The following is a 27,411-nucleotide window of genomic DNA, read 5'->3' as shown; positions in this document are numbered from 1 at the left end:
GAGTTCAAGGGAGGTGGAGGGATCTGTACAAGGCTATGGAAGTTTGTGGCAGACAAAAGCATAGCCCTGGGGTGTTGAAAGTCTTTATGGATACTCCAGGGCTGGGGTTCCTTGTTAATTATTCTGGGCTTCCTTTGTATCCCAAGATTCACTCTGCCCCACTTGGTGTACTTCCACGATGAAGGAAAACATCTATACAAGAGATACTTTTAGTAGGGGAATGAATGGCTAGGAAGAATCTGGCCAGATTCAAGTCTGGTGATTATTCAACTGGTTGGGACTAAGACCAAGCTCTATGTCCTCTCTGGCAAATAAATACCCATTTTCCGGGTAGACATACTTGCAGTACTATTTCCTAAGGGTGTCAGGAGAATCAAATACTATAAATAAGCACCATATAAAGAGCATTCTCAGCACCATTACTCTAGGAAGGCTAGGTGTCTGCCACCATTGTGCACGTAGAATCTGTGAAGATCTCTTCCAAGGATGGAATGAAGACATAGATAGGCTTAAGGTTAGATCCAAGGCAAAGACCATGCTAGTAAGGGTGAGAAAATGTGTTATTTCCACCTCCTTCTTAAGCACTTATCTTCTGTCTTAGTATCAGTTCCAAGAGTGGTAAAGGCTAGATAATTGGGGTCAAGTGACTTGCCCAGGGTCACACAAGAAGGAAGGATCTGAAGCCAGATTTGAACCTAAGTACTCCCAACTCTAGGGCTGGTGCTCTATCCACTGTGCTACTTAGCTGCCCCTTGGGGGGCTATTAGTGGCGATTGGGACACTAGACTTGATTGTGGCTGTTTAAGAGATCTTACCTGGAGGCAGGGGCTAGAATTGTGAGCTCAGAATTCAGACTTGCTGGTCTGGTCCTTCCCAATGTCATTTCTCAGTTGTTGTTTAGTCATTTTTCAGGTGTGCCCAATTCTTTGTGACCCCTTTTGTGGTTTTCTAGGCAATGCTACTGGGGTGATTTACCATTTCTTTCTCCAGCTCATTTTACAGAAGGGGACATTGAGGCAAATGGGGGAAAGTGACTTGTCTGAGACAATGTCTGCTGAGGCCAGATTTGGATGCAGGAAGATGAATCTTCTTGGTTCTAGGCTTGACACTACCCACGGTGCCACCTAGATGCCCAAAATAGGATTATTGACTAGATCTCAAGGCTGTTGCCTTGGAGATGCAAAGGATCATAAGTGCCGCTATATATTAATTTAGTCTTAGTACTCATTTACTTTTTAAGTCCTTACTTCCATCTTAGATCTCTTATTCCTTTGAAGAACAGGGTAAAGAAAGGACTAAAAAGAAACAATTCATTTTTGTGTGTGTTTATGCCCCGAGCATATCATCCCACAAGCATTGGTCCAGGGAGCTCATGAAAGCCAAGATCCACACTGACCGTTTGGCAGCTACCGGACTTGCCATTTAGGACTTTATCTTCTTAATTTGTTTTTTTGTTTGTACTTCTGGAATTTCTCTTCATTGTCCCTTTGCTGTTGAATAAAACAGAACTCACTTCTCTGGAATGGAGGCTTTATCAGTAGGTACGTTGTTTGTTTGGCGAGCCTGGTTTGTCTGAGCGCATTCGCTTTGTCATAGATCAAGCAGTTCTTGGCAGAGTGGACGCTCAGGCAACAGCAGACGATGCTGGTCGTAGCAAACTCAGAAAGGTGGAGAAATCCAAAGAGCCTGCCAAGGGGCCTCTGCGTCCCGGAGGTCTCGCCCTGGGGGCTGGGTAGCTTCAGTTTTCCCAGGTCAAAAACTGCAGGATTTTCTTCCCAACTTCCTTATCTTACCCCTGGGCATTTTCCCATCTAATCTAAAAGATCTTAAACTTTATTCCGTTGTATTACATTTGGCATAATGCTCAATGTGACCTTAAGCTAGTCAATGGTTGGAAAAAGAACAAAAAAAAGTTTTGGTTCCATGGCAGAAGAGCAGTGAGGGCTGGGCAAGGGGGCTGAAGGGACTTACCCAGGGTCACCTGGCGAGGAAGGATCTAAGGCCGATCTGAAGCCAGGAAATAGTACAGGTTATCACAGACTTTAGAGGATGTACCTCAGCTGGATGTGCATAAGGCCAGGAGGGAGAAAGGGCTACTGGAGGCAGCCTCTGCCCAACCAAAGAGATCTTGAAAAAGAGACAGACGAGGACCTGGCTGAGTTTTTAAAAGGCTTAAAAAGTGATGACTTTAACCAAAATAGAGGCCCTAATGTGGGCATGAAGTGGCATTCATGCCTGGACTCATGAAGACCAGAGCTCAAATCTGGCTCTGACGTGAACTGGCTGAAGGACCCTAGATAAGTCCCAACCTCTGACTCAGTTTCCTTATCTGTAAAATGGGCTGGAGAAGGAATGGCAAGCCAGTCCAGTATCTTTGCTGAGAAAACCCCAAATGGGGTTATGAAGAGTCCACACACGACTGAAAAATGCCTGAAGAAGCCCTAATGTGCAGTTACATGAACGAGAGTGAATGTAGATTCCTACAAACAGGGTCTAGAGAAAGGTGAGCTGCCTGTGAAAGAAGCCAGTTTGATGGGCTGACCAAGAGTCGGAGCGTTTCTCAAAGCAGGGCTCGGAAGGGCAGTGGCTTAATCATTCAGGGCTTTGCACTCCCTTCCACCCTGGGGATGGGAGTTGGAGCCGGAGTCCTGTAGGGAGTCCTCTAGACCTCCCCAGGGCAGAGGCTCCCCAGCAGGCTTCTGGGGCACCAGTGGAGACATCCAATTTGCTGTTACTGGGGGGCTTCAGAGCCCCGCCACCTGCCTTCCTACTCCCGCCTCGCATGCACACACATGGGTTGGGGCCGCTTTCCCATCCTCTTCCTTCCCGCGTCCCGCTTGTCCTTCACCCTTTCCGTCCCTCTCCTGTGCCGTCGGCCCACACACAATGTTCTGTAGCATGGCGAGCTTTGAAAACGCCTCTTTGTTCCAAGTCAGTGGCTGTATCGGGAAATAACTTGACCCTCGTACAGTTGTTTGCTTTCTACGTGATTTCGTATTTGAAGAAACTTTCGCCTGAATGCACACCCAGACCCGGCCTGTTCTGTCTGTTCACTGGGAGAGCCAAGGAGGAAGCGTTTGCTCATTCTTTTGGGTCTGTGACCCCACGCCGGCTCACCATCCCAAAAGCTTTCCGCCATCTTTATTGTACATCTTCTAGTGCAGCAAGGGTCTGTGTGGCGGGGGGGAGGGGGGAGAAGCAGGCTGGAACTAGCCCGAGGCCCCAGCCCTGGCCACTATTTAGGGGGATACAGCATTTTTTATTTAGGTTTCTTTTCTTAATGTGAATGAAGTGGCAGAGTTGTTCTTCGGGGTTGTGCCCCGAGCCCCATAAGCCCTGTGACTTGTGTGATTGTGCACAGATGATGTTTCTGGCATGCCAGCGTCGAGTTATAGCAGAACCGCACGCACTCTGGTGTCCTATTTGGTGGTTCCTGCCCCAAATCTGGCCTCAGCAAGGCAGGGACCATCTGACCCACTCTCATGTCTCCTCCCCCAAGGCTGTGCGGCTCTGCTGGTCAAATGACAGCTGGCTGGAGGGCTCTGTGATCCCAGACAAGGCATTTACGGTTCTAGGTTTTCAAAGGATGAGGAGAAGCTGTGTTGCTCTTCAAATACATCTTCCCTCATCAAGACCGGAAATGTTCTCAATTAATGTTGAAGAGAACCTACAGGAACTACTGTCCCAGAATGCCAAGGGGCTTGCTTTTGCTAGAGGGCTGAGGAATCTGGAGGCAGTGGCAGCAGTGTGAAGGGTGAAACGGATGCAAATCTGGTCCAGAGTTGTTTTTATGGGAGTCATAGTAACTAGACTTGAACTGGGGACAAGAATTGCTAGACTGGCCCGATGGAAGCCAGAAGACTCAGTGACAGGCCAAGCTCTGCCACGCTCTTGCTGTGTGACCTCAGGAAAGTGACTGAATTTCTCTGGGCAAAGTTGCAAAGTCATATTGAGCTAGATCATCAGTTTTCAAACTGGGGGTCCCTAGGATCTTTTAAGAGGTTCCTCAAGGTAAAAAAATTTTAATAATTCTAAAACATTTTCATTTAAAATATGGTCAATATCAATAGATATAACTGACATTGACAGAAGCTCTATTGGAGTCCTCAATCATTTTTATGTGTGCAAAAGGGTCCTAGACCCAAAAGCTGAAGAACTGCTGGGCCACATAATCTCTGATGTCCTATCTCAAAATTCTGTGATTCTGGATTCAACTTCATTTAGAACAAATAGCACTGCAGCTTGCTTCCATATGTTCCAATGGGCCTCTCCTACCTGGGCTTTGCTTATTTATCCCAAAGCGGAGGCATGGCCCAGTTAGGATGGGGAGGCTGCACCATCGCCTTGGGAAAGAGCCAACGGTGCCCTGGCCTCGGTTTCCATTTGGCCAGCCTGTTAGTGAGGGTAGCACTGGAAGCTCAGAGGACCTGCCCTAGGCTCTGGGTGACAAAAATAGATGACTTTGGGCAGGCAGTTTCCTGTCCGTGTTTCCTGAGGTGCAAAGCATTTCTTTTAGCAAAATAGTCCTCTAACCAAGGGCAGCACCATGATTCCTTCTTAGCAGCTGGGGTCAGAAGCAGCTGTTGTGGCCAAATAACAGAGGTCTGAAGCACTATGAAGGATAAATCATTCCATTAAAGATACAAATAGATTATAAAGGGAACACATAATTTATATCGAACAGCACATAAAATTAGAATATTTTTAATATGAACATTTTCTGAATGTAAACTGAATTCTGATCAGTATTCGAGAACATTCTGAACTATGTATAGCTTGAGTTTAGACTGTCATTTTATACTTTCAGACCTGGAAAACACACTGTAAATGAAGTCTAAACCTGGAAAAAAATAATCCTACACTGTTGCATATATTCTCTTAAAAAAACAAAACAAAACAAACAAACCCAACAAAGCAAAAACAAAACACCAAACCTTAACCCGAACTAACAGGAACCTAATCAAGAAAGAAATTCAGAAAGGTCATTTGAAATAAATGATAACTCAAAGATATCATTGCTACCTGGAAAAGAAAAGTAGTCTTCCACACAAAATGAAGCAGCGTTACCTGGAAAAAAACATGGCATTTTCATGAAATCATTTTAAAAACTATTAGGAGAAGTGATTTCTCCTCATTTTAAAGTGCTGGAGAATAGGCTGAATACTTTTGGGTGACCCTGCCACGGTGGCTGGGTGTCCAAAGGCCATGTCAGCGTAGGCTCCTCCCTGAAAGTAGGCAGCCTCAGAAGCCCAGGATGGACTCATCCCACAGCATCTCCTCCTCGGTCCTCCTGGGCAGGAGCTCCTTCTTCTCTTTCCGGTGTCTACGGTCTTCTTTATTGGTGGCTATTTCCCGATTTCTCCTCTCTTTCCTATGCTTTGACTTTCCTACACTGGTTGCATTTGCCTCTGCCTTCTTCCTCCGGATGGCCTTATGGTCTTTGCTCGAGTCTTTGTCCTCCATGGTTTTCTTCCTCTTCTCTTCCTCATTTGGCCGTTCTTCTCCCTCCTCCCTTGGATGTCTTTTCTTCCTCCGGTGAGTCATTTTGGGTTTATGACCTGGCTGGTAGGAATTGGTGCTGTTGTCCGAGGAGATGCTGGATGGGCCCGAGTTATTGTCCTGCTGCGTGGGCCCCAAGGCCATTAATTTCTCTGAGAACTCTTCCTTGCTGGGCTGGCAGTGGCCAAGAGATTCCAGCCTGAGCCTGCTGTCGTGGACAGGTGACCAATGGGACAATGTGTTTTCCACTGTTCGAGTGAGGCCATACGCTCCTGGGCAGGCCTGGAAAGTCTCGGGTGGGAGTCTCTGCTCAAACACCGCTAGACTTTGGGGCCTGGCATTGCGCTCCTCCTTGTACTCGTCCATCTCAAAGTGCTCCTCTCCCATCTTCCGAAAGTAGGTCTTGGGCTCGAGCCCTCGGGCTTTCTGCACTTGGATGTAGTCAGCCAGCTCATCTTGGAAAGAGTGAAAGGTTCTCTTTGAATTCTTCATGAGATTGACAACCAGGGATTCTCTGAGGGAAAAAGGGGGGAGAAAGTTCGGTTACTAGGTGGCTCTGTTTGGAACGTGTCCTTTCAAAAGTTCACTAGGCTCAAGGAAGCAGTGGGAGCCAGTGGAAAGTGTACTGGATCTAGAGCCAAAGGACAGCCCTGGTCAAGTCACTTCCCTTACCTCAGCCTCAGTTTCCTTATTTATAAATGAGAGGGTTGGTCTAGATGAATTTCTTCAAGCTCTAAAAATCCTGTGTTCTCAGCTGATATATAAAGTCTAGAAAACAAGCACAGCCACACTTCCAGACAATAATAGCCAACTCCCAGTATCTTCAGGTCACTCATAAATCAACTTGCCTCCAGCCTCCATCACAGCTGGCTGGAAGGACTCGCCACCAGGACTCGGCCCCAGAGCCCCACCAGAGCCTTCAACTGGGCTCTTTTCCCTGCACTCTGCTCGGCAGACACAACAGATGCCAGGACTGCTCTGGGGCACAGGGAGAAGGCAGCCAAGACAAAATAGCCTACCCGAGGTCTTGTTCTGAAGGCTCAGAACATCATCAAAGGTCAGACTAAGGGTGGTACTTGGTTTTTCTGCCTCTGGAGACTAGCCTGGGGCATCTCTGTAGGTACATATTATCAGGTCAGGTGCAAGTAATTTTATTTTCTTTAAACTCTTACCTTCAGTATTAGTATCAATACTGCATATTGGTTCCAAGGCAGAAAAGTGGTAAGGGCTAGGCACTAGGGGTTAAATGACTTGCCCAGGGTCACATAGCTAGGAAGTGTCTGAGGCCATATTTGAACCCAGGATCTTTTGTCTCCAGGCCTGGCTCTCTATCCACTGAGCCATGTAGCTGATCCACAAGTAATTTACTTTTGAAAATTTCAGTTTACTAAGTGAAATAAGAATAATCTGTGCCCTTACAAAATTAGTCCAGTCTACATCTGAAGTCCCTATCTGCTCTGAACTATCCCCTCTTCATCCACCATTGTCTGAACACCTCCAAAGACCTTACCTCCAAAGATTCCCAGCCTATTTTTGTCTTGCTGTCCCCATGAGGTCACCTCTTTTGTCCCCCCCCCACTATCCCAGGGCTGAGCAGACTGAGTCTTAGCCCCTTTCTGTACAACCACCTTTCAGTGTTTGAAGATGGCAGCATGGTCTTTCTATGTCTTTTCTTCTGAGGGTTAAATTCTCTGCCTTTTCCTTTATCATCTTGGCCAGAGCCCATCAAGGTTTCTAAAATGTGCTCAGAGATGGACATAATTCTTCTGATGGGGCCTGAACAGGACAGAGAATGGTTCAAAGCTATCTCCTCCTTATCTGGTGCTCTTAGGATGAGGCCTGAGGCTGCCTTCCCTTCTGGGATGCCAAGCTATGCCACACCACACCATACCACTCACACCTAGCTTGTAGGCACTAAGCCCCCCAGGTCTTTCTCCCACAAAATGCCTAGTTACAAGACCCCTCTCGGTTGCTGGGAAGATTCTGTCCATCATTCCAGGAGCTGAGATCTTTTTAGATTCTGAGTTAATCAGCTGTGGATATGGATAGGAGCTGACTGTGCAGCTTCATTAAAGCACATGTATACAGTGACTGAAGCATCGTGCATCTGGATGGCAGGTCAGAAATGTGCCTGAAGTGTGAAGGAATGAGGAGGTGTGACCGTTTAGTTTTCCTCAGAAGGGTTTCAATTATTTCCCCTTCTCTGAATTAGGTGAAAAACGTGCAACAGTGTTCTTGGTCTCGATCTTACTCTGTCAAGGGGCTGGGATGGGAGGGGACAATAGCAAGGCAAGAGGGTACAACACTGACAAGTTTCAGAAGAAATCTGGATAAGAGATTTTCTAAGGAAAAAAAAAAAACAGAGTCCTGAGACAAGCACAACATGAAGAGAGAAAGAACATGGATTTCTCTTGAAATGTCAGTGGCCATGACCTTCTGGAGAGAGACTTAACTCAGCCACAAGTGGACCGTGCCAGGACAGCCAGCCAGAGAGAGAGAGGCCTGATAAATGCCCCAGAGGCACCAGGCATTTCTGGTTGTAAACATCTGATTCTGACGCTTCCAGAAAAGAAACACAAACTATGGACAAGACCAATATGGTTTGCTGAACACTTCAGCTCCTCAATTTGTTTTCTTTTTTTTAATCAGAAAAGACAAAACTTCTTAACTAGAAAAAAATGAAAACAGAAAGCCTGTATCTTGATTTAAATGCCACTACGATGATGCCAAACCCCTCACGTGCTTATACTCCCATTGCAGAGCCCTTTGGCTGACTCTTCTGAATGAAAAGAAGCCCTTGACTTCAGTCAAAAGATCAGTGTCAGCTCTGAGGCCAGGCTGGCTCTGCTTGCACTGAAGCCCCAGCACCTCTGCCCAGTTTGGGACATGATTCTGGAATGTAGGTGGCCCAGTGGAATGGCCCTCAGGTGTCTGCAGAATGAGTATCTGGGCTGGGTGGCAGAGGCCACCTCCAGAGGCCCTGGTCCCCAGTGTCAGTCATAGCAGCATTTTCACAAAATTACTTACTTAATCTGGTGTTTATTTCCTTGCATGTGGGACTGGTACATTTCTATGGATGTAAGGGTGATACTACAAATGGGACAGATGTAGTGACCCACACCAAGTGCTGAAAGAACATAGAATTCAGGTTAAGGTCAGTATGCACAGACATCAAAAAGAAAAACACTTATCTGATACCACTACCAGGAGCCACTGCTCTGAGCCAGACTGCCCAAAGTCACTCCCCAAACCAGGGGTTGCCCTGGGCCGAGTCCTGTCAAACCACCCTCCCTTGTACAGTCTGTTGATGGTGGACATCACTGAGCTTGAGGTCAGTTCCTGGATGTCCCCAATTTCAGGAAGAAAGAAAGCTGCTTTCAGTGTCTCAGGGAATGACCTGAAGATGATGATGATGATGATGATGACAAGGAGCATAAGAAAGGAGTTGGGGGTGCGTGAGCAGGAGAAGCTGGCCCTGTGTAGCTGACTCCAACACCTACTGCTCTGCCTACAGAGCAGCCTTTTTATCTGGACTGAGGAGACCCCTCCATGACATGATGCCCTGCCTGTCCGCCCACCGATTTCCCTCCTTTACTAGCCTCACTCTAATAGAATCATCTTTTTAGCTGATCACTTTTTCCTAATTCTTTATTTCCCAGCTCCACTCCCTACCAAACCAGAACCTGAAACATTCCCAAAAGGCTTTAAAAATACTTAATGCATAAAAGTGTTTAAAAAATGTTCTACATTCAGGGGTCCTTGAAGTCCTATCTTCCATCAGTTCATTCCAGAAGACAGAACTTTAAGTCTATCTACTCAATCAAGGCAAGAGGATTTAGTTTCCACCCTCCCTAGATGTTCACACCTTTCTGGAGGCAATCAAACCCAAACAATGAGCTCATCCTCAGGTTAATGGGCCCTCAATCAACCCTCTATGACTCCCAGTGATGTAGTGGAAACAGGCCAGGCAGCTCCAGAGCCCACAGCTGCCACTGACTAGCTGGAACTTCTGTTAGTCACCGAAGCTCTTTGGCTCTCAGCTATCCCATTGGAAAATGAGGGTTTGGAGAAGATGACACCTAGGGCCATCCAAGCACCACAATTTTCCAGTGAGCTTATACTGGTGTCCAGGAACACAGGAAGAGCTCAGTCAGATCTGTGGACTCCCAAAGGGCAAAAACTTCTTCACAAATGGAGGATGGGGAGCACAGCCAGAATTAACAAGGCTATATTAATCAACCAGACACATACTTAATGGTAATTTGTAAGAATTCAGGAGATAATGAAGCTGATGAGCTCTTGTTCAGCCTGTGGCCATGCTCACTGAATCATAAGAGAACAAAAGGATTATTTGGTTGGGGAGGGGGGAGGGGAGGGAACTCAAGCATTTATTAAGCATCTACTAAGTGCCAGGCTCTATGAAGCACTGTACAAATAATATTTCCTTTCATTCTCACAACAAACCTGGGGGGGGGGGTGGAGGCTGGTATAATCCTCATTTTATAGTGGGAAACTGAGGGAGATAGAAGTGAAGAGACTTGGAACTCGGGTCTTCCTGACCCCATGCCCAGGGTTTTGGTTAGCATTTTACCCAATGGCCACCAACTCCATCTTAGAGGTTGAACTTCAGCTTTAATCTTGGGTGCCAAGAGGCAGAGCTGTCCCAACAAGAATTGGCTGCCTTGGACCATTCTCTTTGGGATGGCCCAGAAAAGGAAACTGATAGACTTTGCTGGCTTTCTTTTTGTCTTTTTCCTTCTGCCTCCCCTTGTGGGGATGGATCCTGAGATGCTGCAGGCTGGGGAAACAGGATGTACTAAGGCAGGATTTCCTTGCCCACCTCGGAATCTATCAATGAGGCATAGAGGACTACATATTCTTATTCACAGATGCCGAGAAGAGAGTTTTATCTGTCCTCTTCCCCTTCTGAGCCCAGGTCAGAGACCAGAAATGACTGTGACCTCTCCAGACCCATGAGATGGAAACAATTGGGGCTGTGATGGGGGATCCTGGAGAAGCACAGAGCTGCAAATGCTTGCCTAGGTGGCCCAAGAGGAGAGTTCATGGTCAGGGTCATTGCTGAATCACTGCCTTCTAGTCAGAGAAGGGAAAGTTCTCAGGCAACACTAGCCTGGAGTATGTGATGGGGGTGGGGATGTGCCAAGTAAAAGAGTGAATCTTCTGGATAAAGAAGGAAGGTTTATTGAATAGCACTACCTTGAAGTTCTTGTGATTAATCTCCAGTTTGAGACTAGGGACTTGGCCTTCCACTCAAAGATGGAGAGTTTCCTGAGTGACATGCCTCTTGGACAGAGATGAGAATGGCCTTGTTCCTTAGAAGTTATGATCTAGTCAGGAGGGATGGAGATGTAGAGAAAGAATTCTAATATAAAGTAAAACCTGATAGGTGTATTGAGTGAGGGTGACTGGGGGGTGGGTGGGAAGCTGAGAAGGAGGGAGGGATCATTTCTGGCTTAGATTATAGGGAAAAGAGTGAAGGTGGAGGAAATGGCATCTCACTCATGTCTTTAAGAACCAGTGGAAAGAGGGGAAGCGAGGTAGCACAGTGGATAGAGTGCCAGCTCTGGCGTTGGGAGGGCCTAGCTTCAAGTCTAGCCTCAGACACTTCACAGTTGTGTGACTGGACAAATCACTTAACCCCAACTGCCTTGGCATCAATACTTAGTATCCATTCTGAGCCAGAAGGTAAGGGTTAAAAAAAGAAAAGAACCAAGGAAAGGAAAGGCAATTCAAGTGAAGCTAAGCACAGCAGCAATGGAAAGGCTCTTTCCAGCAGTGGAAAGAAATAAGGCAGAAAAAGTAGGTTGGAGGCAGTATCAGGGGAAGATGTGCTCAGCTCCAGGCTAATAGACTTGTCCTTGATTCTAGATTAGGAAGAGGAGGAGCTGGATTGGAGAACAGAGGAGGGGCAGGAATGGAGGTGGGAGGGGAGGATCTGGTCTTTTTAGTCCAGTAGGCTCTTGCCACTTCTGTTCCTTCTATTGGAGAATCTTGGTAGTCAAAGGTTTTTGTATCCCTGGCACCTGGCACATAACAGGCACTTCACACATGCTGCTGGCTGGACTTTCCCCCCTGAGATGATAGCGAATGGATCTCAATGTGCACAGCTGTCTGTGACTGGGAGCTTTGGTACACAGGAAGGGCTCACTGAATGCAGGATGGCTCACTGACTGCCAAAGGACAAAGATTTACAGAATACACTAGTCATCTTTCTCCGAGTAACAAATTAAAATAATAAAATAAAAATTAAAGAAACAATTTAAGAACAATTAGAAAACATTCTGTTCAATGAACTGTCCTTCCTCAGGGCTGAATAGTGTCTCAGCTAGTGCATCCCCTTTAGTACATATCCTGGAGGCAGAGGGTCCTCCAGTCTTCCTCTGAAGACCTCCAGGGAGGGGAGCTCACTAGCAGCTGAGGAAGCCCCTTCTGCCTCTGGGCAGCTCTCTAACTGGGGCCTGCTTCCTCTGGGCTTGGTGATCGTCTCCACACAGAGCTTCTGCTATGTCCCTTTCGGTTCTCTCCTCTCCCATTCAGAGATTGTTTCCTGGGATGTTTCTGCCTTCTCTCCACCATCAGTGGCCATTTCTTTGCCTTTCTTTGATTCCCTTCTTTCCCTCACAGTCTGGAACCAACCTGGATTTCTGGCCTTACTTCTCCTCTTCCTACCTTTACACACCAGCCAGATGGGCCCAATTCACTCTTCCTCTCAGTGCAATCACACAGACGGGGCTCCATGTGTCTGATCCTTTCTTCTTCAAGGCTGAGCTCAGTGGCCGTGTCCTCAGAGAAGCAGCTCACCGACACGGCTCCACGTCCTTTCCTCAACTAGCTTCCTTCCTTTTCATAGGTGTTCTATTTCCCATCAGAGTGGAAGCTCTTTAGGGCAGGGACTTCTTTGGTCTGGGCCTTCTTTTTGCATTCCAAGTGTCTAACACCATCTAGCTTGGCCCAAATACATGGGTGTTTGCTGAACAGATGAATCCGCTGTGGTCAAAAAGATTACCCACTAGATGGTTTTAGACATTAGGCCACGTTAGCACTGTGGCATTGGGAACACAGACAACAGGACAGAGAAGAAGCATTTCTAAGAGAGAACTGACGCACCTTACTGGCTATGGACAATAGGGAAGAGAGTGGATCGAAGAGTCTTCAAGTGTCAAGTGGAGTGAATAGAACAATGGCAGCTCCACTGTCAGATGGGGAAGTTATTGGGGGACAGGGAAGAAAATGAATTTAGTTTTAGAAATGGTGAAATCTGTGGTGAGAGCAGAGCATTCAACTGAAAATGTTAGGGAGGCTTGGAGCGAAGGGAAATGAGTGCAGGCAGGTGGGACTAAACAAAAGAAAGGCAAGGCTTGTTCCTCCATAGGATGTCAATTCATATCTCCCTAACACTGTTCTCACTACACTCAAAGTCCTTATAAGGTTCCCCAAAGCCTCAGAGATAGTAACTCAAGAGATCTCTTAGCAGGGCCTTTCTAGAGGTGGCAAGCTTGCCATCTTCATCTCTAGGCAGAAAGGATTGTCCAAAAATGACTATTAGAGAATTGATAGCCAAGCTCAGTAAAGTGATTTAAGGTTGTCCTTGATGACTTTGAACTCCTGGTCCACATGAACTACATTGCTGCAGTTGAAAGGACTTGGGAATGTGGTTGTCAAGCCTCTCCTGAGCTTGGAAAATGGGGGAAGAATGCCACAGGACTGGAGACTGGAAAGTATCCCAATTTTTAAAAAAAGGTAAGAGAATAAGGGTCCGAAATCAGAAGCCAGTGCGCTTCAGTCCCGGGAGATGTGTAGCTCAGTTCATTCGAATGCATTGGGACCTGACTGGCCAAGGATGGCAGTTCTTAGTGGTTTGGTGTCAATGTAGCAGGTCATCTTGGGTGAAGTGCTCCAGGGACTGGTGCTCTTTAGCATTTTTATCAATGACTTGGATAAAAGAATAAATGGTAGGCCCATTAAATGTGCAGATGACACCAAGTTGGGAGGGATAACCAACATAAAGGATGACAGTCAGGATCCAAGAATATCCTGAGAGGACATGGGCAGAATCTCTGAAAAGGAAACTAAACATGGATAAATGTAAACTAATGCTCTTGGGTAGAAAAAAAAATCAATGTCACAGATATAACTTGGGAAGGCAGAGCTTGAAAGATCTGGGGGTTTTAGTATATGGCAAATGTAACATGAATCCAGCGATGCTGTACAGCAGCCCCCCCCAGAGTTAAGATGATCTTAGGCCATTGAAGAGAGGTAGAGATTTAAAGGAAGGGGGTGATCATCCTGCTGTGTCTGTCCCAGTCAGACCACATTTGCTGTGCTGCATTTGGTTCTGAGGGCCACAGCTCAGGAAAGATGCAAATAAACTGGAGAGAATCCAGATGGAGAAAGGGGATGGTGAAGGGTCTAGATTTCATGCCAAACTAGGAGAGGCTGAAGGAACTGGGGATGTTTATCTTGGAGAAAAGGAGAATTCTTTGAAAGAACATCATGTGAAAGGGAAACAAGATTTGTCCTGCTGGTCCCAGAAACAACATGTAGAAATGACAAGGAGAAAACTTAAGCTTGGGGTGAGGAAGATCTACTTCCTATGAAGCCCAAGGATGGGATGAGCTATTTCCATGAGGTTCTGGGTCTCCTCCATTGGAGATCTCTAAGCAGAAATTATAGGACCATTGGCAAGGTGGGCTGCAGCGAGGATTCCTTTTCTGGTATGGGTTAGACTTGGACAGCCATTGAATTCCCTTAAAATTCTCAAATTCTGTGATATCTCTGAATTTCTACTTTTATTTAGAAAACCCTGCTAATCCTTTAGCAATTAGCTAAACCACCTTCCCTGAAGACACCAGAGTAAATAATAGAATTGCTATTACTTTTGAAAAGAAAAATGTAGCTGCTTTTGGGATGGAGAAAATGCTGAGAACATAGTAGGTATTCAACAAATACATTTTGGTTGGTTGAATGACAGGGAAATGTGGCTGACAAGAATATGGAAAGGAAGATACAGTGGGTAGCTGGGTAGGACAAAAGGGGGATGGGTAAAAGAGCAGGTGGTTAGAAGAACAAAAATGCACCTCTAGTTACCCACCCCTCCTTTTACTGTCCCTGGCAAGTCCCAAGCATTCCTGCCTTGTCCTCAGTACCTGAAATGTCCTGTTGTCCTGTCCCACCTCTTCTATAAATTCACCTCCTCCAGGAAGTCCTTCCTGATTGCAGCCCTTGATAAAAGTTATTCACTTCTTCAAACTGCTAGGGTATTTTAAGACTACACTAGACAATTTGGCATCTAATCATGACACACCACAGCCTTTTCAGGTAAATCTAGTCTAGACCATCAGTTGAGAAGTTTCCTGAGGGTAGATGCTACAACTTCTTCATCTCCCTAAAGACCACTCTAGTGTGAAGAATGGGGTAGGAGCCGATTCAGGTAGGTTCAAAGAGCTGAGAAGAACCTTCAAAGTCACCAACCCTCTCATTCTACAAATGAGGAAACAAAGGGGCTTCCCATGGAAGTGAGATTTGTATCCAAGACCTTTGGCCTCGACTCTGGGAGGGCTTTCTCCAGTGCACGGCCTCCTGGTTCTTGGTGCAGATCTCAAGCTGCTGGCCTACAAGGGCTCGCTCCCTCCCGCCGAGGTGCAAACGGGTGCTACAGGACAGCCGCGGTGTAAGCTGCTCCTTACTCACCGCTGGATGTGGACTCTGCAGGGAGTGTCTTCTGCCCTATCTCCTCCAGGATCTTCTTCCGGGCCTCGCTCCTCTTGTGCTTCTTGCCCACGTAGTGCTGCTGGGCCATGAGTGGGCTGTTGAAGGAGGCGCAGCAGAGCTCACAGTATCTGTCTGGATCGTTCAGATCCAAAGTGGGGCCACCAGAGGAGGGGGGGGCTTCTTCTGTGGCCGCTTCTGGGGCGGCTCGCTCAGAGGCCGGCTGCTGTGGCTCTGGCCCTGCACAACTAGCCACAGGCGGACCTGCTGAGAGAAGAACAGCCTCCTAATATCTACACATCGCTACAGAAACATACAATGCAACAGAATTTTAATGGGAAAATCTATTTTAAAACAGTGCAAACGTGTTCATGTAACATATTTAAAACCATTCCTACCTCAAGGAAACTCTCCTTAGTCTACATCCACTGAAAGCTACTGAGGAGCCTAGTCAGATCGAGTAAACATGCACGTGTTCGTGCAGGTGTGTGCATGCGTGTGTACTAGAATCCCAACCTGGTCACTATGTTGTTCCATGCAGAAAAGCTTTCCAAATCTTGGCGTACAAAAGAATTAGCACGGCCAACTGACCACTAGAAGAGCTGACTGCCGGACATAATTTTCTTGGCTTACTCTGGACGTTCAGAGCAGCTCAGCCAAGGAACTCATCTCCGGAAGCAAGGCCTATCTCGGAGAACATGTTCTGTCTCTAATTCAATCTTGGCTTGTTCTCTATTTACTTTGGGGTGAACTTCAAGCAATCATTTCATACCACTCAAGCCACGTATCCCCATCTCTGTTATTTCAAAGTTCTTTCCACCTGTTCCACTGAGGGCTGCCCATTCATCCTAAGGGCCCGGGGGGGGGGGGCATCCTAAGTCTTCTTTTCTTGTGGGACACTGATTCTCTTTATCTTTGGCCTGGCTACCTCTAAGGAAAGAGAACAGGTGGTCTAGCTCATGACTGCTAAAACTGACCCTAATGAAAGATCTATTTTAAGAGACTGAACATGCTAAAATACATCATCAGTTTTATACAGTTTTAACTATACATTTTGGGAGTCTGATATATCATAAATATTTAGTATTCTGATATCATATTGATGTTATACAAAAGCTTCAGCATGGGATGTGGATACCTTCCTGACCTGGCAAAAATGGAATGTTATATTAGTGAATAGTCCCTACTGGGAAACAAATTCTCTCCCTCAAAAGCAGGGCAATCAGTAAGATAGTAAGATTACTTGCTATAGAGATGCCAAATCCCATCTTTGTAACAGGACACAAGCCTCAGGTTCTCCTCCATTTCAAACCCCAGGTGGGATTTCCCAGTTGTGGATGGGGTTCCAGATTTCCATCCAATTCCAGGAGAGATGTCCCATTTTCAGTTGGGCAGACTCTCACGGTATAGCTCCCATGTTCTGTCTTCCCCTCTGGACTGACAACCTCCTCAGGATGGGAATCCTATTCTATGCTCCTTGGTGAGATGCTCGATAATTGATAGCTGTTATAATGACAGAGCCTTTCTGGATGTTGGCAGGGGGACTGGGATCTATAACTTGTTCTCTACTAGCTCTGGGGAGAAGAAAATCCAGTGTTCCTGCCTTTACTGCCTAGGGTATGCTAGGGTCATAACCACTGTTTTATAGTAAAGATATGGAGTGAGTAGGAAGTGAGAAAAGGAAGGTGTAGGGAAGAAAAAGAAGTTAGATTAACAATAGAGGAAGGAATAATAGTGTTTTGTTATTTGATTTTGGCCTACTGTTTAATTAGAAGCAGGGAGAAGAGGAGTCTATTGATAAAAGGATGGCCAGGTGGAGCCAAGCTAATTCACCTGTTTTTATTGGGTTTCACTCAGATGAGAGGCCCAAGATGAAAAGAGAAGTCATAAAATTATTCCCCGTTCAATGGGCAATGGAGAGAAGGTAAAGAATTAGGTGACCAATGAGTCCTTTCACTTCCCCACAGGACGGAGGACAGACAGTGGGAGAGAGCACAGGTAGTACTGAGGACAAAGAGGCGAATGGAACCTTACCCTTGTCTGGCTGAGTACTTGGTGGAGACGTCTGAGCATGTTCTCCCATTAACTGCTTCAACTTTTTGGCATGAACTTTCCCCAAATAGTGAGACTGAGCAACAACTGGGGAACTAAAAATCATGTTGCAGAGATCACAAAATTTGTTTTTGTCCACTACTCCACTCCCATCCGTCTGAAATCAAGCGCAGTCTCAATTACAAAGATTCAACAACTCGGAGTCTGTTTAACATCACAACAGCAATGTGGCACACTCACCTGAAGACTCAGGAAATCCAGCTTCACTTTTTTATCAGGCACTTGGGCTTCATTTTGTTCCCCATGAATTTGGAAATAAAGTCTAACTTTTTGAGCATGCTTTTTGCCCTGGAAAAAGAGATGACCTATCTCAGTTAAAAAGCAAAACCTGTCCACTTACGCCTGCACCTGGGACTGCAGCAGGGACAGGCCTTATGCCCAGTAGATCAATCTGGGCAGTTGGCAGGTAAACTTTCCCTGGCTTTCCAGTCACTAAGTCTTAACTAAGCAAAGCCCCAGCACCCCAGCTTGGGAGCTAGCAGCTCTTTTGAATGACCAGTCAGTCCACCACAATGGCACAGTACCCAACATGGAAACGTTTCTAAGGGTTGGAATTGGGGCATGTTTTTAAGCCTATGGAAATGCTGGCATTGTTTTCCCTTGACTGGTTGTGGACATTCTCTTACTCCTCTTCAGGCCTCACACCTGAAAGTCCACTCCATTCTTCCTTCTGGCTGAGTCGTCCACCTCCTGTGATGAAGGGATCCAGGCCAGCCAAAGTCCCAGTCCTCTCCAGGATGCCCTCTGCTCTTTCTTTAGTTACACCCCCACCCCTGTAGACCCCCTTTTGCCTTGTCTTCCTCCATTTGAATATAAGCTCTTTGAGGGCAGGAACTATCTTTCTGCTTGTACTTGTAATCCTTAGCACAATGCCTGGCACATGGTCTGAACACCAAAAGGCAAACCATCTTTAACAACAACAACATTGGCCCAAGCTCATCTTTGGCCTAAATTTAGGTGAAGGAAACAGAATGTGCAGAAAAGAAAAAGAACTGAGATTAACGACAGAGGAGGGAAGAGGCTGCCAGAAATGCAGGGCAGCCAGCACATGCTCTGGGCTCCACTATGTGGACACTGCCAGGGTGCTGGTCTCACCTGCTGGCTCCGTGGCAAACAGGGGAATGACTGGAGATCATTATAAACCAGGAATGCCCGGAGGAGGACTTTCATCTCTGCCACTCCCTACCTAGCCAGGCTGTGGGCCTGGGCAAGGCACTTGACCTTTGTGAGCCTCAGTCTCCTCATCTAGAAGATGAATGGGTTGAAGTGGTTCCTTCTCCTTCCAACTGTCTGAGCTAAAGTCAGAGACCTAAATTGGGTACAAAATGGTTTCATGCCATTATAACTTCTTTTACGTTTGGCGGCCTTGCTCTACTCCTAAGGAGGTTTCAGATCATGTCTGTGACTCTACCATCCGGAGATCAAGGGAAGAGTTTCCCACACGAAGCTCTTAATTTCTCACCTGTGTTTTATATAGGAACAAAAGGATATAATGGCTCTAAATATCATGGAAGAAAAAAAAAAGGAAAACCTGGTTCAAGACCTAATTCCTCTTTGTTTTCAGCTTACCTCATAATGTGAAATCCTTTGGGATTCAAACTGTAGTACTGCGCCACACACTTTACAAAAGTTGTCTGTAAAAAGGTCATTCCTTTTATGTTCATCCAAAAGAGCATCTATAAGCACAAAAGAGGGTGGAGAGGTGGTAAAATAGGGCATCATAGGAATGAACCAGGAGGCTTTTTCTGCTTCCAAACTAGTTACTACAGACACTTCAACTCAAAAACCTCCCCAACCCCACCCCAAAACAACAAAAAACTCTCCAAAGGCTATTTTTTAATTTAAAAATATATATGAATTTTGCTGTCTCCTTACAAGGCTATTCATATACTTAAAAAATATCTTAACAGCAAGAGGCAGAATGCTAAAGGGACAGGGGAAAGCCACAGGGGCCGTAATGGCAGGCAGTTATGGATGCTGGGTCTCTACATTGAAAGGTTACCACAGAGGCCGACTCTGTTACCTAATCCACAGACTGCTCCTCCCATGCCTCCGCTATGGCCCCATTTACAAGGGTGGGCAATGCTTTTATTTCTACCCTTCACATAAGACTGGGACAAACTGGGCTTAAATACTATATTACAATTCATGTTTGTATTCTTATGCCACAATTCTGACTTGGGCCCAGAAAGCCAGGCCCGAATGCTTCTTCTCCCCAGCAGATGGCCCCACTGCATGGAAGCGGCATGTTTTTAAGCCAGCCAAGCATTTCCAAGTACTATGCCGCCCATTACCTGAGACTCATGCGGAACCACAAACCTACTTTTAAGAAAGGTGGGCACACATCCTCAGTAGCTGGAACAAACATACCACCCATTTCACACAATGCTTCTCTCAGCAGCAGAGCACAGCTACAAAGTAAGGTTCATTTTCACATGCAGAACTTATACTGTAAGACATCACTGCGGACGGCCTTCTCAACAAACAGGACGAACACCAGGGATTCTATGTGGGGTCTACATTCCCACGCGGCGTTTCTAATAGCTGAAATGTCTCTTCGGAGAATTTGCTAACCTACGCGTGAGCTCCAAAGCACCCACAAATCCTACAGTACAAGGCAAATACGTCAGCGTGTGACCAGGAGAAACAAAGCTGGGTTTGGATCCCAGCTTTGCCACTTACTCGCTGTGTGAGAGCGGGCAAGTCATGTCTCTTCTGCATCGATCCACTGACAGTCTGGGCCAGGTGCCATCTGAGGCTCCCTTAGGCCTAGCATTACAATTTGACAAATGCTTCCTACGTGCAGAGGAGAATCACAAAGGGCTTGCCGCCTCACAGGAAGATCGACCCCTTCAATAGGAGGTAGTCAGGAAAGGAACAAAAATGCTATAGGCATTACTTCTGGGCTTCGTGGAGCTGAGAGCATTTGAAGGAGGGGTAAGAATTAGAGAGGAGAAGCTGGGGAAGTCTTCTAAAGCTCAAACAAGATATGTTTTACAGAATCACTGAAGGAATGGGAAGGTTGACTTGATAAATCCCAAAGTTTAAGTATTTATATATGTATATACATATACATTTTAATATATATACACAACAGAACTGTTAGAAATGGATAATTTAATATGGTGCTTTGATTCTTCTTATATAGCAGTCCCCTTGGTTTACTTTTAATAGCTCTTTAAAAGCATATGTAAATTTGTATGACATAATGGAAGGGGCACTTGATTAAGAATCAGGAAAGGAGGCAGCTGGGTGGCTCAGTGGATTGAGAGCCAGGCCCGCAGATGGGAGGTCCTGGGTTCAAATCTAGCCTTAAAATTCTTCCTAGCTGTGTGACCCTGGGCAAGTCACTAAACCCCTATTGCTTAGCTCTTACCGCTCTTCTGCCTTGGAACCAATGCACGGTATTGACTCCAAGATGGAAGGAGAGGGTTTAAAAAAAAACCCAAGGGACCCAGATTCTGATCCTGGCTACCTCAGTAACTGTGTGACTTTGGGCATGTAGCATTGTGCATCTCCTGACTTCCACTGCTAAAAGAGATGGGGTTCAATGGGATGATCTCTAATTATCTCCCAACTCTGGTGTGCTATGATTCTATCTGTTTCTAAAGCCAGTTGAGTCTAATAATTCTTATTTCAAGTAAGACAAGTCTAGTGTCAGATTGAATAAGTGAAACTTGATTTTCAGTGGAGGACACAGACTTGAAAAATCTCCATCAAAAAGAGGTAAGTACTTCCCCCTGGTGACACTTAAAACTTACTGCAGTAGTAATATTTTAATGGAAATGCAAAGAAAACTAGAGGCTTTTCAGAGGCTTGAGAGAAACCAGAACTGACTACTAATGAGTCAAAGGACTGGACAGAACCAAGAGGGGGCACTAGAAAGGGTGCTGGTTGTGGGCCCAGTTCCCAGGTCTGAATCCTGCCTGTAGGACTGTGTGCCAGGGGGTAGATCTCAACCTTTCTAGCCTCTGTTTTCTCACTCCATGACTCCAAGCCCCTTTTTTACAGGGGAAGATGCCAAGACTTCCAGGTTAAGTGAATGATCCCTGCCAACAACCCCAATCCAGCCTGCTCTCACACCACACTGCCTCTTCTTCCTCCCACGGCTGTCCCTTTTTCAGGCTTCCCAATTCTTGTAAAGTTCCAGGCATTCCCTCTGGCCAGCAAGTCACCCTTGATGACCCTCTTCCCCAACATGCAGTGAGTCCCCAAGCCCTTAACATTTCTTCATCAAGAGGCAGGGTACTCCTGTGGATTGGCTAGACAGGGCTGACACCCCACGAGAGGCAAGGGTGGGGAGGCCTGCATCTTAATAAAAGTGACCCTTAACCTCTAGGGGTCTCACACCCCCATCTGCTGAAGGGGGAGCCCTGGCGTTTCCATTTGTATGACTCAGGGGGCAGGACAGTCATTGCCTCTCAATTCTCTATCTCCCAAACTCACTGCTGCTCCCTCCGCCAGTCTACCTTTCCCAGACACTCTGGCCCAATTCACTTGGCTATACCACTGCTCTGGACATGGCTCTCTCACTACCCAAAAAGTATCAGTGATTTCCTACAGCTCATATAGGTAAAGCTGGAATGCCTTATTTTGGCATTCAAGGCCCTTGTCAATCTGGCCTTTACTCCTCCTGGGTGACTCAGTCAACAAGAATTTAGCAGGGGTATAGAAGGCTGCGTACCAAGGGAGGCAAAAACAGCCCCTGCCCTCCAGGAACTCATTTAATGAAACATAAAAAACTAGGCACATACAAGGTCTATGCAGAGGAGATGGAAGGGTTCAGAAGGTGGGGGGGGGGAGGGAACTTGAGAAAAGCCTGATGCCAAAGGTGGGACTGGAAATAAATCTGGAAGGAAGCCAGGAAGAGGACATGGACAGGGTGCAGGGTGCCCAGAGCAGCAAGGCAGTCAGCATGGCTGGGGATGGGGTGGGGGGAGCAGTGTGCAAGAAAGGGTGAAAGTCTTTCAGCGTCAGAGAACTCTGAATTTGATTCTTGAAGAGGGAGATAGCACTGGGCCTGGGTTAGGAAGGTCTGAGTTCAAATCCACCCTCAGACACTTCAGGGCAAGGCACTTCACCTCCACCTGCCTGTCAAATGGGGATAATCAGAGCATCTCCCTCCAAGGATGGTGGTGAGAATAAAATATTTGTACATCACTTTGCAAGCCATAAGGCTTTGCTGGCAATTACCATTTGATCAAGTCTTCTCGCTGAGACTCCATCTGAATGCCCCTTCGGTCCTCTAACGTCTGCTAAAACCCTGTGGCATTGTTCACTTGGTAGCAGATGGATCTCTACCTCTCCTCCCCTTCCATCTTCCTTACCAGGGAACTTCTACACTGAAAAGTTCTTGTTTGATCACTTGATGTAACTGTACAAGCGTTCGTGAATATCTGGATGATGATAAATGAGCTTTTATTCTCTGTGGAGCCTGTGACCGTATACAAGGGAAAATGCCCTCTGAAGGTCAAGGCAGGAGACCCTGACGCTTTCTTTTTTAAACACTTCCTGCCTAGTCATAATGAGAGAAGTGGCAAGGGTTAGGCACATGGGATCAAGTGACTTGCCTAGGGTCACACATCTAGGAAGTGTCTGTGTGCTCTACAATGTGCCACCTAATAACCCTAACATGATGCTTTCTCACAGGGCTCCTTTGCCTACTCATGTTCCTCTCCTATAGCATTGTCGATGATGTTTGGATAGAGGTAAAAGAATAGTATTGTGAAATAGAAATGACATCCTAATGAAGGTTTCACTGGAAGAAGGCTATCAGGCTGTTCCATTCCCTACTCTTTAAAAGAACTGTCCCCTGGAGTGTCTGTAGCTGCTCAACACTAATAATTATGATTTAGACTGAGTAGGATGTAGACCTGTGATTTCATCCGGGGGGGGGGGCTTCCAATGTGTAATCTTCCTGCCCAGATCCAGGTCAGCAACTTCTCTAGATTTAGTGAGCTTCAAGGGCATCGGAAATGAAAAAAATTGCCCCGGTCTTTCTGACTCTATCCACTACTTCATGTTGCCTCCTTGCTAATAATGAGGATCTTTTAAGCTTTTCTGTGAACATTCATGTCTAATGTTCCAAGCCCATGTTGGCCTCCACCTTCTCCAAATTAATCCCCAACGGTTAGGTTAACAGTGGAGAAAACTGGGCTTTACCTCCTTCCTTCACCCAACCCTAGTTTTTTTTTTGGGGGGGGGGGAGGCATCCACCCTGACCCTCGGAGGCAGGAGTTGAAATATAATTGAATTGCAGGTGTGTTTGTGACTTAAGCTAACATTTCCCTCAAACATGAGAGGATCTGCAAGATGACTGTCTGGAGCAGGGGCACGGTGATGCCAGTAAAGCTATCAATAGCTCTGCACCAATGGGCTGGAGCTTTTAGAGTTCCTCAAAAATGAAGGACAAGATGAAAACAGAGGGGAGTGGACATAGATCAAGATGCTGGAAGCCTGACTCAGGGACATTGCTGAAAACTAAACCAGACCAAATGCTCACCAGGGAATGTCTGTAAGCTGAGGCAGTTTCAGGAAGGTGGGCCAAAACTTTTCCTGGGATTTAGGGAACTAAGTAGGAGAGCTCAACAGGGATCTGGAAAGTTGGGCAAAATAGCAAAAAAGGGCAGCAACTCCAAGGAAGGGACTAGAAGAGGCCTGGACTTGGGAGTTAAGAGGTCCTGACTTCAAATGGGTTCTGTTGTGTCTTTAGATAAGTGAGAATTCATTGTTTTGGGCCTTACTTTCATAACAACCATTGCCACAATAACTAGCATTTATATTGCACATTAGAAACATTCTATCATTTGACACTCACCACAGCCCTGGGAGGAAGGAGTAATAATCCCCATTTTACAGATGAGGAAACTGAGGCAGCTAGCAGTTCAGCAACTTGCCCAAGGTCACACAATTAGTATCTAGAGTTACATTTGAATTCGGGCCTTTCTGAGTGTTAGTCCAGTGCTCCATAACGGCCTCAATCTATCATGCTCAGCTACAAAGAGAAAGGGGCTGCTGTAAGTGATCCCTAAGGGCCCTTGGAACTCTAACATTCTAGGATTCCTCTGCTGAAAACGGGGAACATTTCTGATCCGAGGCTCCTGGAGACCACTGAATGCAAAGCCCCTCATTTACAGATGAGGAAATGTCTTTAGTACTTAAACTGATGCCAAGTCAAACCTGCACCAGTGCCATTAGCCCATGTGACAGCACTTTGACTAATAAGACACCGACAAATGCATCACAGTAAGGCTTGTCCCCGTAACTCCCTCACACCAAAGGAATAACAGTCGCTCAACACACAACTGAACTTTCTGTCCTCTACTTCAGGGCCATGGTAGGGAAGAGGCACCATCAGAGAGAAGAAAGCTGGTGGAGACAGAAGTCAAGAGTGCCTGTTTTTTGAAGAATTCCACTCCTCTTCCCTCCAAGTTTATAAAGAGAAATGGAAATGGAGATTACCATCTGATAGGTTGTTTCCCAAAAGTTCACTTTTAAGCTGGGTTTTGGAGAGGATGAACACATCCCCTCATAGTTTTCTGGGCAGCTAGGTGGCATCATAGTGCCAGCCTGGAGTTAGGAAGATTCCCCCCCCCCCCCGAGTTCAAATCTGGGCTCAAGCATTTACTAGCTGTGTCACCCTGGGTAAATACACTCTATTGGCCTCAGTTTCCTCATCTGTAAAATGAGCTGGAGAAGGAAATGGCAAATCCAATCTTTGCCAAGAAAATCCCCAAGTGTAGTCATGAAAAGTCAGACACGATTAAAAAATAGTGTTATCCTTGGTGGTTGAATTTTCAAGAATAAAATGCTTGTCAAACTTGTCATTTAGATCAACTATAATTCTACTAGCATTTCATGTTGGTTCTGGGTCCTGAGCATGGTTAGGGCATAGGAGTGGACATGTGGCACTAGAAGAATTGAAGAACTTTACAAACTGCTTAAGTGAACAAGATGACAGAATCCTGAGAGTTGGGCAGAAAGGGCATTAGCATCCTCCTAATCCAGACTATCCAATGTAAGAATGAATTTCTCTTACATCAACTATGCCCAGTGGTCACCTTTGAACATCAAAGTCCATCTTGCAATGTAGCACCTTCAATTTTTTGACAGCTCTAATTCTCAGTTATTGATTTATTTTTCATGACATTAAGCTGAAATCTAAAAGTTCCACCTTGTAACTTTCACCCTAGTTCTGAATTTTAGGACAAGATAAATATGTTCTTTTCTTGATGCGTATTTAAAATTCTCAAGGCAGTTTAATTTTCTGTAACTTAGCCCTATTTGTATTTTTCATTTTTAGATTCAAGGGAATTTGAAATGCACAAAATCCAACTGAGAATTTGACCAAACTATTAAAAAGAACGAATATTCCTTGCATCTCTGTGCAAGCTGTAGCTTCAATGCACCCTCAATTTTTGGTACTATTCTGCATGGAAGAAGAAAGGAGTAATTAACCCTCTTTTTGGTTCTTTCCTATCAGACTACAATTTTATGGATTTAATTATTTGAAGACTTTCACTTGCTTTCTGGAATTAATTGAATTTACCTTTATACTTGGGCCATCTTCCTAATGTTTAATACAAGGATTTGCCAGAATTGTATTTTATTTTTTAACAACATTCAAGTCCATGAAATTAATAGATCAAGAGCTTCCTTCATTCTACCTTTTAATTTAGGAAGGCAATGACATCGTTCCTATTCCAGAATAATAAAGACTGTATAAAACAAGAAATAGAGTATTTCATATGTAATCTTTCAGAAAGCAATTTTCCTTCAGGAAAATGAGTTTGGAATCAACCAAAGCATGGTTTTCGATTGACGTATACTTCTGAAATGGGCACTAAGGCATTAAAGGTTAACAAGTTGGAAACTATGTTTTACCATATATCTGACTTAATTCAAAAGTCACATATTAAGCTCCTATTATATGCAAAGCACCAATGTTAAGTGAAAATTCCAAGACAAGAAAAAGATGCATTTCTTGTTCCCAAGAAGCTTATGCACACTTGGGAGAGAGATGTTCAAGGAAGAGAGGTTTTTGAGAACATTTGAAAGTTGGATGAGATACACTTTACATTTTAGGACTGGAGATAAAATCAAGCTCTGACTTGGTGGGGTCTATAATGGAATATAGCCACAAAGAGAAAAAATAATTTCAGATGTTCAAAAGCATAATTTTGATGTGCTACAAAACTGATGTGATCATGAGAAAACTGAAGGAATCTTCTTTTAAGCTGGTTTTTGGAGAGGATGAACACATCCCCTCATAGTTTTCTAGGCAGCTAGGTGGCATCATAGTGCCAGCCTGGAGTTAGGAAGATTCCCCCCCCACCCCGAGTTCAAATCTGGGCTCAAGCATTTACTAGCTGTGTCACCCTGGGTAAATACACTCTATTGGCCTCAGTTTCCTCATCTGTAAAATGAGCTGGAGAAGGAAATGGCAAATCCAATCTTTGCCAAGAAAATCCCCAAGTGTAGTCATGAAAAGTCAGACACGATTAAAAAAATAGTGTTATCCTTGGGGGTTGAATTTTCAAGAATAAAATGCTTGACAAACTCTTGTCATTCTCCTGGTATTATCACATCTCTTTTAGGAATTGAGTCAGGGATTTAAATTTATGGTTCTGTATCAATTTAGAACTCTAAGACATTAGATTCCAAGCAAATGAAGTCATGTTACCAAAAAAAAAAAAATCTGTGATGAGTAAAGTTCTACTTAGCTCTTTGTCCATATGTTCTATAAATTTTGAAGTGAACCTCCAATAAAATTATTAAATTTTATATGTCGTATTTCAGAATAAGGTAGCTTCAAGAAAGAATTTTCAATTCTAGGGAAATCTGACATAGTATATGCAGAAAGAAAAATTTGATTTTGAACAAAAACCACATATATACATATTCTAATCAAATTTCATGTGGCTTCATCTTTTTTCAGTTGTCAAAATATATAATGCCTCTAATTAAAATTAAAGCAGTGTAAAATCTATGAAACAAAATTTCCTGCTGAACATGAAAATATTATGAGAAATTTTTAAATCACTGCTAGGTTGGGAAGCCATCTTAGTGTTA

The 27,411-nt window shown here is 45.2% G+C and overlaps 1 protein-coding gene across 5 annotated transcripts in view; it reads right to left on the bottom strand.

The window, feature by feature from the left end:
* Window positions 1–4,688: 4,688 nt before the first annotated feature.
* Window positions 4,689–27,411, bottom strand: part of KRCC1 (lysine rich coiled-coil 1) — a 39,571-nt gene continuing 16,848 nt past the window's right edge. For 2 of the 5 annotated variants that reach the window (XM_056813150.1, XM_001379346.5), the window contains exons 2-7: window positions 18,910–19,016; window positions 17,521–17,628; window positions 17,263–17,437; window positions 15,211–15,495; window positions 8,527–8,626; window positions 4,689–6,013 (exon numbers count right to left, since the gene is read on the bottom strand). In XM_056813150.1, coding sequence (XP_056669128.1) covers window positions 5,242–6,013; window positions 8,527–8,626; window positions 15,211–15,495; window positions 17,263–17,437; window positions 17,521–17,628; window positions 18,910–19,016 — 1,547 coding nt within the window. In that variant the 3' untranslated portion in view covers window positions 4,689–5,241. Of the gene's footprint in view, window positions 6,014–8,526; window positions 8,627–9,246; window positions 9,507–15,210; window positions 15,496–17,262; window positions 17,438–17,520; window positions 17,629–18,909; window positions 19,017–27,411 lie in introns of those variants that run through there. The other 3 variants (XM_056813154.1, XM_056813156.1, XM_056813162.1) reach the window with 3 other exon arrangements.

The sequence above is a fragment of the Monodelphis domestica genome, chromosome 1 (genome assembly GCF_027887165.1).
Source record: "Monodelphis domestica isolate mMonDom1 chromosome 1, mMonDom1.pri, whole genome shotgun sequence".
Taxonomy (NCBI): Eukaryota; Metazoa; Chordata; class Mammalia; order Didelphimorphia; family Didelphidae; genus Monodelphis; species Monodelphis domestica.
This window is presented reverse-complemented; position numbering and strand designations above follow the sequence as displayed.